The sequence below is a fragment of the Oryctolagus cuniculus genome, chromosome 14 (genome assembly GCF_051225735.1).
Source record: "Oryctolagus cuniculus isolate XC-2025 breed Fujian yellow rabbit chromosome 14, ASM5122573v1, whole genome shotgun sequence".
NCBI lineage: Eukaryota > Metazoa > Chordata > Mammalia > Lagomorpha > Leporidae > Oryctolagus > Oryctolagus cuniculus.
The window spans coordinates 4,515,548-4,529,106 of record NC_142880.1 but is presented as its reverse complement, the minus strand read 5'-3'; the positions used below and the strand labels follow the sequence as shown (position 1 = coordinate 4,529,106).

General features: G+C 48.0%; 1 protein-coding gene across 4 annotated transcripts in view; it reads right to left on the bottom strand.

Annotated features, from left to right (window-relative positions):
- RASGRF2 (Ras protein specific guanine nucleotide releasing factor 2) overlaps positions 1-13,559 on the bottom strand; it is a 217,825-nt gene that overhangs the window by 93,260 nt on the left and 111,006 nt on the right. For all 4 annotated transcript variants that reach the window (XM_051854059.3, XM_051854060.3, XM_051854061.3 and 1 more), the window contains 2 exons: positions 11,394-11,503; positions 10,910-11,028 (listed from right to left, as the gene is read on the bottom strand). In XM_051854059.3, the coding sequence (XP_051710019.3) occupies positions 10,910-11,028; positions 11,394-11,503 (229 nt within the window). The remainder of the gene's footprint in view (positions 1-10,909; positions 11,029-11,393; positions 11,504-13,559) is intronic.

Here is a 13,559-nt window from a genome sequence, read left to right as displayed (position 1 = left end):
TCTCTCAAGGGCAGACATGATCCCTGTACCCCTGTGAAAGGCTTCAGACGCCACGCTCGGTCTGCTCTCTGCAAGGGGAGTCTGCGAGAGGCTCCACCACACCTAAAGGAGACGGCCCTTCTGCCACCCGGCCTTGGCCTTCGGATCTCAACCCATTTGTTTACTGAATAACAATATACACGTCATGTAATGACATACAGCATTACAGTAACACGACAGAAAAGCAAACACAATGGATTCATCCTGAAGCATCGAAGGCATATCAGTAGCATACTGTTACAGTTTTCTTTGAATTTAAAAAATAGAATGTGCAATCCATGTTGTAAAAACACATACATTATACAATTCAACACTTCATTAAGGATGACTGGTTTTGTTTTAAGATTTATTTATTTATTTGAAAGGCAGAGTGAAAGAGAGAGAGAAACCGAGAGAGGTCTTCCACCTGCTGGTTCACTCGCCAGATGGACGCAACGGCCAGGGCTGAGCCAAGTTGAAGCCGGGAGCAAGCAGCTTCCTCTGGGTCTCAACTCTCCAGTTAAAAGACAACAGACTGGCTGAATGAATTAAAAACCAGAATCCATCTATTTGTTGCTTACAAGAAACACATCTTTCCAACAAAGATGCATGCAGACTGAAAGTGAAAGGTTGGAAAAAGATATTCCATGCCAACAGAAACCAAAAAAGAGCTGGCGTAGCCATCTTAATATCAGACAAAATAAACTTGAACACCAAAACTGTTAAGAAAGACAAAGAGGGGCACTATGTAATGATTAAGGGATCAATTCAACAGGAAGATGTAACTATTATAAACATATATGCACTTAATTAAAGGGCACCAGTTTATTTAAAAGATATGTTAAGGGACTTAGAGGGAGACTTAGACTCCAATACAATAGTACTAGGGGACTTCAATACTCCACTCTCAGAAATAGACAGATCAACCAGACAGAAGATCAAAAAGGAAACAGCAGATTTAAATGACACTATAGTCCAAATGGATCTAACAGATATCTACAGAACTTTGAATCCTACATTTAAAGAATTTACATTCTTCTCAGCAGTGCATGGAACCTTCTCTAGGATTGACCACATACTAGGCCATAAAGCAAGTCTCAGCAAATTTAAAAGAGTTAGAATCATACCATACATCTTCTCAGACCACAGTGGAATAAAGCTGGAAATTAGCAACTCAGGAATCCCTAGAGCATATGCAAACACATGGAGACTGAACAACATGCTCCTGAATGAACAATGGATCATGAAAGAAATCAAAAGAGAAATCAAAAACTTTCTGGAAGTAAATGAGGATAACAATACAACATATCAAAACTTATGGGATACAGCAAAAAACAGTGTTAAGAGGAAAGTTTATAGCAATAGGTGCCTAAATCAAGAAATAGGAAAGGCACCAAACAAATGAGCTATCAATGCATCTCAAGGATCTAGAAAAACTGCAGCAAACCAGACCTGAAACTAGTAGGAGAAATAATTAAAATTAGAGAATAAATCAACAGAATTGAACCCCAAAAAAATTCCAAAAGATCAGCAAATCAAAGAGCTGGTTTTTTGAAAAAATAAACAAAATTGACACCCCATTGGCCCAACTAACTAAAAAAAAGAGAAAGGACCCAAATCAATGAAATTCAGAGATGAAAAAGGGAATATAACAACAGACACCACAGAAATAAAAAGAGTCATCAGAAATTACTACAAAGCGTTGTATGCCAGCAAACAGGGAAATCTATTTGAAATAGATAGATTTCTGGACACATACAACCTACCTAAATTGAACCAGGAAGACATAGAAAACCTAAACATAACCGAGTCAGAAATTGAATCAGTAATAAAGGCCCTCCCAACAAAGAAAAGCCCAGGACCGGATGGATTCACTACTGAATTCTACCAGACATTGTATGGGGGGGAAGCCATTGTAATCCATAAATGTACTTTGGAAATTTATATTCATTAAATAAAAGTTTAAAAAAAAAAAGAACTAACTCCATTTCTTCTCAAACCATTCAGAACAATCGAAAAAGAGGGAATCCTCTCAAATTTTTTCTATGAAGCCAGCATCACCTTAATTCCTAAATCTGAAAAAGATGCAGCATTGAAAGAGAATTACAGACCAACATCCCTGATGAACATAGATGCAAAAATCCTCAATAAAATTCTGGCCAATAGAATGCAACAACACATCAGAAAGATCATCCATCCAGACCAAGTGAGATTTATCCCTGGTATGCAGGGATGGTTCAACATTCGCAAATCAATCAACGTGATACACCACATTAACAGACTGCAGAAGAAAAACCATGATTATCTCAATAGATGCAGAGAAAACATTTGATAAAATATAACACCATTTCATGATGAAAGCTCTAAGCAAACTGGGTATAGAAGGAGCATTCCTCAATACAATCATTGCAATTTATGAAAAACCCACAGCCAGCATCATAGCAAATGGGGAAAAGTTGGAAGCATTTCCACTGAGATCTGGTACCAGACAGGGATGCCCACTCTCACCACTGCTATTCAATATAGTTCTGGAAGTTTTAGCCAGAGCCATTAGGCAAGAAAAAGAAATTAAAGGGATACAAATTGGGAAGGAAGAAATCAAACTCTCCCTCTTTGCAGATGATATGATTCTTTATTTAGGGGATCCAAAGAACTCTACTAAGAGACGATTGAACTCAGAAGAGTTTGGCAAAGTAGCAGGATATAAGATCAATGCACAAAAATCAACAGCCTTTGTATACACAGGCAATGCCACGGCTGAGAAAGAACTGCTAAGATCAATCCCTTTCACAATAGCTACAAAAACAATCAAATACCATGGAATAAACTTAAACAAGGACGTTGAAGATCTCTACGATGAGAATTACAAAGTCTTAAAGAAAGAAATAGAAGAGGATACCAAAAAATGGAAAATCTTCCATGTTCATGGATTGGAAGAAACAATATCATCAAAATATCCATTCTCCCAAAAGCAATTTATAGATTCAATGCAATCCCAATCAAAATACCAAACACATTCTTCTCAGATCTGGAAAAAATGATACTGAAATTCATATGGAGACACAGGAGACCTCAAATAGCTAAAGCAATCTTGTTGGAGGCATCACAATACCAGATTTCAGGACATACTACAGGGCAGTTGTAATCAAAACAGCATGGTACTGGTACAGAAACAGATGGGCAGACCAATGGAACAGAATAGAAACACCAGAAATCAATCCAAACATCTACAGCCAACTTCTATTTGATCAAGTATCCAAAACCAATTCCTGGAGCAAGGACAGTCTATTCAACAAATGGTGCTGGTAAAACTGGATTTCCATATGCAGAAGCATGAAGCAAGACCCATACCTTACACCTTACATAAAAATCCACTCAACATGGATTAAAGATTTAAATCTACAACCCGAAACCATCAAATTATTAAAGAACATCGGAGAAACCCTGCAAGATATAGGCACAGGCAAAGAATTCTTGGAAAAGATTCCTGGAGGCACAGGCAGTCAAAGCCAAAATTAACAACTGGGATTACATCAAATTGAGAAGTTTCTGTACTGCAAAAGAAACAGGAAAGTGAAGAGGCAACCAACAGAATGGGAAAAAATATTTGCAAACTATGCAACAGATAAAGGATTAATAACCAGAATCTACAATGAGATCAAGAAACTCCACAACAACAAAACAAACAACGCACTTAAGAGATGGGTCAAAGACCTCAATAGACATTTTTCAAGAAAGGAAATCCAAATGGCTAACAGACACATGAAAAAATTTTCAGGATCACTAGCAATCAGGGAAATGCAAATCAAAACCACAATGTGGTTTCACCTCACCACGGTTAGAATGGCTCACATTCAGAAATCTACCAACAACAGATGCTGGTGAGGATGTGGGGAAAAAGGCACACTAACCCACTGTTGGTGGGAATGCAAGCTGGTAAAGCCCCTATGGAAGTCAGTTTGGAGATTCCTCAGAAACCTGAATATAACCCTACCATACAACCCAGCCATACCACTCCTTGGGATTTACCCAAAGGAAATTAAATTGGCAAATAATAGAGCTGTCTGCACCTTAATGTTTATTGCAGCTCAATTCACAATAGCTAAGACATGGAATCAATCCAAATGTCCATCAACAGTAGACTGCATAAAGAAATTATGGGACATGTACTCTATAGAATACGATACAGCAGTAAAAACAATGAAATCCGATCATTTGCAACAGAATGGAGGAATCTGGAACACATCATGCTGCGTAAAATAAGCTAGTCCCAAAGGGACAAATATCATATGTTCTCCCTGATCGGTGACAACTAACTGAGCACCTAAAAGGAAACCTGTTTAAGTGAAATGACACTATGAGAAACGGTGACTTGATGAACCCTTATCATGTCAAGGAACAACTTACTACTTTATTCCTTTTAGCATTTTTTGGTTCTACTTAATACCATAGGTTGAACTCTTTAATTAACACACAATTATTCTTAGGTGTTTAAATTTAACTGAAAAGTGATCCCTGTTAAATATAAGAGTGGGTATAAGAGAGGGAGATGAACAGTTGGGCACATGCTCAATCGGACTTACCCCTAATGGTAGAGTTAGAAACGTGCCAGGAGATTACAATTCAATCCCATCAAGGTGGCATGTACCAATGCCATCTCATTAGTCAAAGTGATCAGTTTCAGTTCATAATTGATCATAATGATAGGATTAAGTGTCAAAGGGATCACATAAATGAGACTAGTGTCTGCTAATACTAACTGATAGAACTAAAAAGGAGAGAATGATCCAACATAGGAAGTGGGATACAGAGTAGACTCACAGAATGGCAGATGTCCCAAACAGCACTCTGGCCTCAGAATCAGTCTTTAAGGCATTCAGATCTGGCTAAAAAGCCCATGAGAGTATTTCAGGCATGGAAAGCCAAGACACTGTGGCAAAAACAAAAAACAAAAAACAAAAAACAAACAAAACAAAACACCTAAATGAAAGATCTCTGTGAGATCCCAATGGAAAGAAGAGGCTATCAAAAAGGAGGTACCTTTCTCTGAAGGGAGGAGAGAACTTCCACTTTGACCATGGCCTTGTCTAAATAAGATCAGAGTTGGCGAACTCAAGAGGCTTCCATAGCCTTGGCAGCTCATGACAAGAGCCTCGGGTAATTACTGATGCCATAAACAAAAGCGTCAATTGTTAAATCAACAACAGGAGTCACTGTGCACTTACCCCCATATAGGATCTCTGTCCTTAATGTGTTGTACTATGTGAATTAGTGGTATAACTAGTACTCAAACAGTACTTTACACTTTGTGTTTCTGTGTGGGTGCAAACTGTTGAAATCTTTACTTAGTATATACTAAATTGATCTTCTGTATATAAAGATAATTGAAAATGAATCTTGATGTGAATGGGATGGGAGAGGGAGCGGAAGATGGGATGGTTGCGGGTGGGAGGGTGGTTATGGAGCGAAAAAGCCATTATAATCTAAAAGTTGTACTTTGGAAATTTATATTTATTAAATGAAAGTTTAAAAAATCAAGCTGGAAGTGCCAAAGACGACTCTAGGAACGCCTTGGTTCTGACTGCCCTGGGCCAGAGCGGTTCTCACCTCCAGCACCCCCTGCACCTGCAGCCCAGCTCGGGCCGAGGGAGCGAGCGCACGCACAGGGAGCCCGGAAGCAGCCCCTGTGGCCATCACCAACAGAAGGCCCTGCTTGCCTCCTCAGACACTCTCTGGGCTTCCTGATTTTACTTCTCAATGCACACGGATCGCTTCTGTAAGTGAGGGGGAAACACTACATTTCTTAATACAAATAACATACAAATATAGCAGACAATAAAACTATACTTGCTCCCCAACTGTTTAACGTGTGAACGTTCCACATCGCATCTGCTTTTTAACACAGGTGGAAAGCTGCACAGGGTGGGACGGACCCAGGCTGCCACACCCTGGTCTAACACCACCAATTTAGGGGAGTGTTTAGGTGGGATGCTTGACAGAGAGTAGGCAGCTGTTTTGGGCCTACAGAATAGCAAGGAGGCAATCCTAGGGGAGGCTTGGTGGGGTTGGGGAACCAAGGGCCAGGGGGGGCTCAGTTTCAGGACAGGGCATAGGAGAGTGAACAGAGGAGGTGGGGCGGGTGGGAGCAAGCTGGCCGACAGCCCTGGCAGCAAGGGATTAACCTCAGGAGTAAGAGGCAGTGGAGGGTGGGAAGAAGAAAAATTAGCAAGGGACAGCAGCAGAATGTTCACTCATGGGACCCACAGGGATACACTTAAAGCCAGAGGAGGCTTAGCTCTCCCGTCACCTGAGTGAGGGGCAGAGCGGCTGGGCAGCAGTGGATTCAGCCACAGACAAACTGAGGCTCGGACAGGGAGGGACAGGGAGAGGAGGGGTCAGGACGGCAGGCGTCAGCTTCACCATGGAGGGGGCAGGCAGAGGACGTGGGGACGGCACACAGGTCTTGCTGGGCACGTGGGTCTGCCCATGGCTTTGAAAACTTAATAACCCATTCACTGGTAAATGCTTCCAGCAATTTGGTGATCTTCTAAGTCAGAAATTACAGAAGGCATTGTTAGCTCATGTATCAGCAATCACTGTGAATTTCAGCATCCAGGCAAACGACTAAGTCTCCTTGGCAACCATACGCTAATTTCATTAATTTATAACCGTTCACCTCAGATCCAAGCAGGAGACTACGTCCCTCAATGCGCAGAAATCTACACACCAAACAAGGGGAATTTCAACACTATGGTTTGATTTATAAAATCGTATTTGGAAAAAAGCAATTTAAGAAGGTTTTTTTTTTCCCCCATGTCATGGTACATTTGACCCGACATTACAACAGGGCACGGGCCTCAGAGAAAAGATGCTGCCCCAGTGAACACAGAGTGGAGCCAGGACCCGCACCCAGCAGTGGTCCCCCGGTACCAGACGGCCGCCACGGCAGGGGCCTCGCAGCCCAGGCATCAGTCTGTCTCATCACTGCAGTCCACTTACAACCAAACTTTGTCATTTCAATCGCTGAACCCATGGAAAGGCGTCTGAGACCAGGAAATACTCTTGTTATTAATTCCACTCCTCAGTGAAGGGGGAAAAGAGGCAGGGTAATTTCCAGGCTGCGGGGGTGGGCGCTGGGGAAGACGCAGCAATTTCCAGACCCCGCCTTACAACTCTGAAGAACACCGGCGTGCTGACAGTGCGAGATTTAGACTGCAAAGACAAAGCACCAGACAGGCCAGCGTCTTCCTCTGCATGTGTCACCTTTATCGAACGTTTCAGATACAAAACGGACAACGCATGACCGGGTTTGTAGACGACGTTGAGTTGGAGAGCCTTCACCACCTAACAAATGTTCACGCACGACTTGTGCTATAGGATATAGAAACTCTATCCAAAGTTCGGGTCTTGGCCTTGAAGTCTGAGTTATAAGCTCGCAGACACTGGCTCAGGAGCTCTCAGAGCCACGGCTGGCTGGCTGACTCTTCGTGCCATCCAGACGCACAGGCACTGCTGCTTGGTTTCCAGAGGAGAACGGGAGACACAGAGAGGTTACGTGAACTGCCCAGCACCGCAGGGCCAGGAACGGGGGCCAGGAGCGGGGGCCAGGGTCGGGGGCCAGGGTCAGGCCTTTCTTTCAGCTGTGTCCACAGGCACGGACACACTCATTCAGCAAACCTGGATTTCAGAAACTACACAACAGTCCACTGCCAGATGCCATCCCCTGTGCTCTGCTCAGTGGGCTAATACTTGGAATCAGTTTATAATAAAACTTCTGTGATTTCTATCCCCAAATCCCCACCAAATGACATCCAAGAGTGGCTGACATGTGAGACCTGGAGGAAGCTCCTGGCTCCTGACTTTGGATTGACTCAGCTCTAGCCGTTGTGGCCACTTGCGGAGTGAACCAGCAGACAGAAGATCGACCAACCCCTCCCTCCCTCCCTCCTTCTCTGTCTATAACTCTAGCTCTCGAATAAATAAATAAATCTTAAAAAAAAAAAAAGAGTCCTCATTCTGAGGACACTCTCAGAGGACTTTGGAGACATTTTTTCCGGACCTCAGAATAAATGTTTAGGTGTGGGCATTTAGCTGAGCACTTGAAGTGCTGGCCAGGACGCCCGGGTCCCTAGCAGATGCCCTGCATCTGGTACCGGGCTCTGGCTCTGGCTCCTTGCTAATGCAGACCCCGGGAGGCAGCAGTGTGGGCTCAGGCACTGGGTCTCCATCACTCGCTGAGCCCCGGCCAGCCCCAGCCACCGGAGGCATCTGAGAACTGAACCAGCAGGTGGGAGAGCGCTTTCTCTCCCCCTCTTCAAACAAATAAATAAATCAACTTCTGAAGATTGAAACCATGCACACTCACACACACTGAAATAGATCTATCACCCTTGAAAGTAATTAATGCGAAGATTATCATATCATGAGAGACAGGAGGTGGGCCACTTCATAGAAAATAGAATCCTTCAAAAATTTGGAGTTAACAATTTTCAGAACACTTCAATAGTTAAAGGTTTTATTTAGTAAAGGTTATTTTTCAACAAAAGCAAATCCATGTGAACATGCTGATTTGTCTGTATTTGGATTGTTTTTTATTTTCAGATTAAGTTATGATTTTTTTAAATCAACATTTATCTATTTGCTTGAAAGTGAGAGTTAAAATTGAGAGAGGAAGAGACAGAGATCTTCCATCTGATGGTTCACTCCCCCGATGGCCACAGGAGCCACAGCTGAGCCAGGATGATGCCAGGAGTCACAAGCTTCCTCCAGGTCTCCCACGTGGTTGGCAGGGCCCCAAGCACTTGGGCCACCTTCTACTGCTTTCCCAGGCCATTAGCAGACAGCTAGACCAGAAGTGGAGCAGCCAGGACAAGAACTGGTGCCCCTATGGGATGCTGGCATCACGGGCAGTGGCTTCACTCACTACACCATGATGCTGGCCCCGTGCTCTGATTTTTTTTTTTTTTAAGATTGAATGATTGATTTGAAAGATGGAAGGACAGAGAAAGAGGAGACAGAGAGAGAGAGAGATCAGGTAGGATTTTCAGAAACCACCTTTATTGCATAATTCCTAAACAGTGTAAGCACAACAAACATGCGGAGACACACTGCTGAAGACAAATCATTTCATCATGTCACTATAGTAACTGCATCAGAGGTGTAAACAACTGAGGGGCGCTGTGAACATGCGGTGCACAACAGGGAGGAAACAGCGAGCGCATGTGACGGGAAGGGGGACTGGCTCAAGTCTGTTCTCTTCAAGCGCAATGCAAACATGAGTTAGTCAATGTAACTGACCTTGCGGTGTTCTTCATTCTGAATATCTGTTCAAACTCAGACCAAACAGCCTCAGTTTTTAGACACATTAAATGCTTATAGGTGACAACACTTTTTAATGAAAATCCTTTCAGAAACTCTGCTGCTTATAGGAGTGTTTGCTTCTGTTCTTACAGGCTATACGCTGCAAGTCTATTAGTGGGCAATACAAGAAATATACAAAATAAGATACACTTGTAATGGCAATCCAACAAATAACCCAGCTGAACTCAATGCCCGTTTTCCGGGCATCTGTGATGGACAGCATCGTACCGGACAAGGCGGGGAGAGACGGCACAAAGGCTGCCCTGCAGGGCTGGCGGTGACTGGCAGGCACGGTGTGCAGGCAGCTGCCCTGTGGGGGCGGGGGAGCTCCAGGCAGGGGAGCGGGCGCCCTGGACACCTGAGCAAGGCCACTCTACTCCATGGGCATGGGTGGGGGCAAGAGGACATGTGGAAAGCCTGCTGGGAGGCGGGGCCAGAGCCCAGGGGGACAAGCAGGCTGCGACAGGCACAGAGGAGGTGAACAAAGGCATCTGGCCCCAGGCCGGGGCAGCCCAGGTGAAGGCCCGGGGGAGGCAGCTGCGGGCTGGGAGCCCACGTGGGGCTGGGGTCTGCGGCGGGGAGCAGTGGGACACCAAAGCCCGTGCTAAGCAGAGAAGCCACTTCGATTCCCAGAAGTCACCACCTAAGGCGGAATCGAGGAGGGACATCGTTTCCCAAAATGCCTTCCCAACTTCGGCACACGGGTGGCTTCTCTCCTTGCAAACTAGCACGGCCCGCGTCAGCCTCCTTCGCAGCCTGCTGCAGATGATGTCTGCCGAGGCCCCGGCGGATCGTGAGCAGCTGGCCACTGACAACTGCGGCACCCGACACAGCAGTGGCTCGGGTGACTCACTGGAGGCTGCACCGTGGGCTGGGGACTGCCTCGGATCAGTGGTCCGGGCTGTCCCCGTCCGGGGGGTGTCGAGCACTCGAGATGCACTTGGGCTGCCTCTGCTTCTTGCCCTGTGCACTGTGGGGTGGTCGCTCTGCGCAGCTCCCGGTGCACGTCTTGTCCAAGGCCCCAGAGCACAGCCCAGGCGCCGTGATGGGAGGCCGGGCCCCCAGTAACCGTGTCACCTAGGAATCACACCGTCTCGTGGGGGGCCGAGCCGGAAGTGCTGATGAAAAATGGGAAGAGGAGGCAGCTGCTCTCACTGCGGACATGGTCCCCGTGCTTATGTGAGAGGGCGGTGAGGAGTGCAAGCTTGTCCCGGGCCTTTGCCTGGACGTCGTCACCTCCCTGCACTGCCACTCCCACCGGCCAGACGGACCCATCCTCCCGGGCACTGCAGAGGATGTCGGCTCCGCTGAGGAGGAGGGTCCAGCCGGAGGGCGCCTTGTGCTGCACTATGAGTGTGTGGCTGTGTTTCATGGCCCCTGGAAAGAAACAGCACAGAGGTGGCCCTCAACCACAGCGTGGGCCAAGGCCGTGGGGGCCTGCGTGGACAGCCCCAGTCACGTGGCTGACCAGGCCTGCTCCGGAGCGCCTGCACAGGTCGCCGAGGCCGCGGCCTGCTGGACGCGGACTTACCTTGGCGGATGAAGGTCTGGCTGGTGTCCAGCAAAATGTCACAGCCCTCCACGATCATCCTCTCTATGGCAAGGTTCTTCCTGATGTTCTCGGTGTCACTCACCTCGTCGTGCATGACCCTGCACACAGGACACACGAGGATCAGAGGGGCGGGTGCATCGCCCTAGCGGGGTAGGCAGACGAGCTCCACCGGACACTTGGCTTTGCTGAACTTCTGCTTCAGAAGGTTTGTGGATGAGTGGAATTAAAGGATACGCATATCTGAAGGCAAGGGAACCTGTGCGATCCGTGCACACTGTTATTCACAACACGTTTTCTAGGATCAAATCACTGTGAATGGCGACTCGGCCTCTTTCCACCTGTCACCCGAGGAGCTGGGCTTTGGTCCTGCTCCTCGTCGCCTGGGCGTCTACACGAGGCGTCCACAGAGACTGGCTGGCTCCCTCCCCCCGCCCCGGGCCTGGATGGCAAGTCCTCCGCTTACCTGGACAGCTCCTCCAGCTTCGACTTGGCGAACTCAAGACTCTTCCTCTCCACGTGTTCGTGGGGCGTGTGGGCCAGCAGCTCGTGCAGCGTGATGATGTACCTGGGGATCTGAAGCACACGGCAGTGGCGTGAGCCACAGGCCAGGATGGGCAGCACGGGACGTCGCGCAGCGCCACCTCACGCCCAGAAGCGGCTCCCCTGGCGGCTCTGACTGTTTTACAGGAACTGACAACGGCAGGTACTGACGGTGAGTTACAGGGATCCGGCACGTGCATTTTCTCCTGACTGACCAAGCAGTGCTGTGTAGAAAGCAGGATCTGTGGGTCTGGTTTACCAAGGACACGCATGGACAGCAGCTGCTGCAGCACTGCCCCTGTGGGCCAGAGAGCACTGGGGCTTGGCCCACCACGAGCCCAGTGCTAATGCAGCTGCTTGCCTCTCCATTGAGGTAAGGAAATAGAGTGCCTAGGCTCAGGAGCTCGCCCAAGGTGGCCTCCCAGTAGATGCCAGGCCCTGACTAGGGCGTCACTGCCTGCCTTGCAGCCCACCTGCCAGGTCTCCCGTGTGGAGACCAACATCTCACCCAGCACCTGCAAGGCTCTCAGAATGAGGACTGAGGACAGTGAAAGTCCAACTACTTGAGGCCCGCACTGTGGCTCAGCAGGGAAAGTCGCTGCCTGTGACTCCGGCATCCCATATGGGCACCAGTTCAAGCCCTGACTGTTCCACTTCTGATCTAGCTCCCTGCCAATGGTCTGGGAATAACAGCAGCAGAAGTCACAATGTTTGGGCCCCTGCCACCCATGTGGGAGACCCGGATGAAGCTCCTGTCCCAGGCCCAGCCATTGCAGCCATCCGGGGAGAAACCCAGCAAACGTCAGATCTCTGCCTCTCTCTGTAATTCAGACTTTGAATTCACTAAATAAATCTGTTCTGCCCTGGAGGGGTGGTGACTCTGCCTACTGGCTGCTCGGGCTCTCCCGCAGGCGGGCCACTTGCTAATATCCACTGAGGAATGGTGCGAGCTGCGGCGCCCACCCTCGCACCGCCTCCTAGGCAGGGTCACAAGCCCTCTCTCCCCTGGCTCTTCATCCCATAAACCTCTCAGTGACACAGCCTTTAGGGCCACCCCATTTGGCAAAGATTCCAGACACAGATGTGCTCATAAATATTCCTTTGGTTGGCACAACCCCATAGCAATAAAAGTTCGCCTCCAAGTTAGTTCCACAAGCAAAGCAAAGCAAAGCCAAGCAACCAACAGGAGGCCCTTGGTTCTCCATTACAGAGGGGGCAGGAGAGGCAGCACAGGACTGCTGACAAGGCACAGAGAACCCGCAGAACCCAGGCGGGTCAGCGGTGTCAGGACCCTCCCGCATGACTGAGTTTGGCTGGAAAGAGCTCCGGGCTGGCATTCGGGACTCTGGATTCGAATACAGGAACCAGTGCAGGAATGAACCAGGACAAAACCTCCCGAAAAGCAGGCGGAGGAAGCTCTGCAGGCAGCAGACAGCCCTTCAGAGCGCAGCTCCGTGTTCAGACGCTGATGGTGAGTCTGGCCCCAAATCCTAAGGCTCAGAGCAACTGCGTGGAGGAGCCACGCTTCTGCCTCCAGGGACGGGTGGAACCTGGCCACTGTCGTGGGAGTGGACTGGACACTGGTCAACTGCAGCCTACCAAGGGAAGGAGCACTTCCTCCTGCTGTTTGCTCAGGGACGGATCCGTGCCCGGCTCACCTGCAGACTTCACGGCTTACACAGCCAGTTTCAACACCACTGGCCAAGCTACCGTCAGAGCCGAACAAACACTAGGCCAGCGTGGTAGCCCCCTGGGTTAAGCCACTGCCTATGGCGCCAGCGTCGCATGTGGGAGCGCCACTCTGCTTCTGATCCAGCTCCCTGCTGATGGGCCTAGGAAGGCAGCAGAAGACGGCCAAGCGCTTGGGCCCCTGCACCCAGAAGGGAGGCTCAGGGGGCGTTCCTGGCTCCTGGATTCAGGCTGGCCTGGCCCCAGCTCTTGTGGCCATTTGGGGAGTAAACCAGCAGATGGAAGACCTTCCTTGCTGTCTTTCTCTCTCTCTCTGCCCTCCAAACATAAATAAATATATTTTAAAAATATTTTTTAAAAGTTTGGTTCATGACCACATTCATTCCCAAAGGAAACTTCT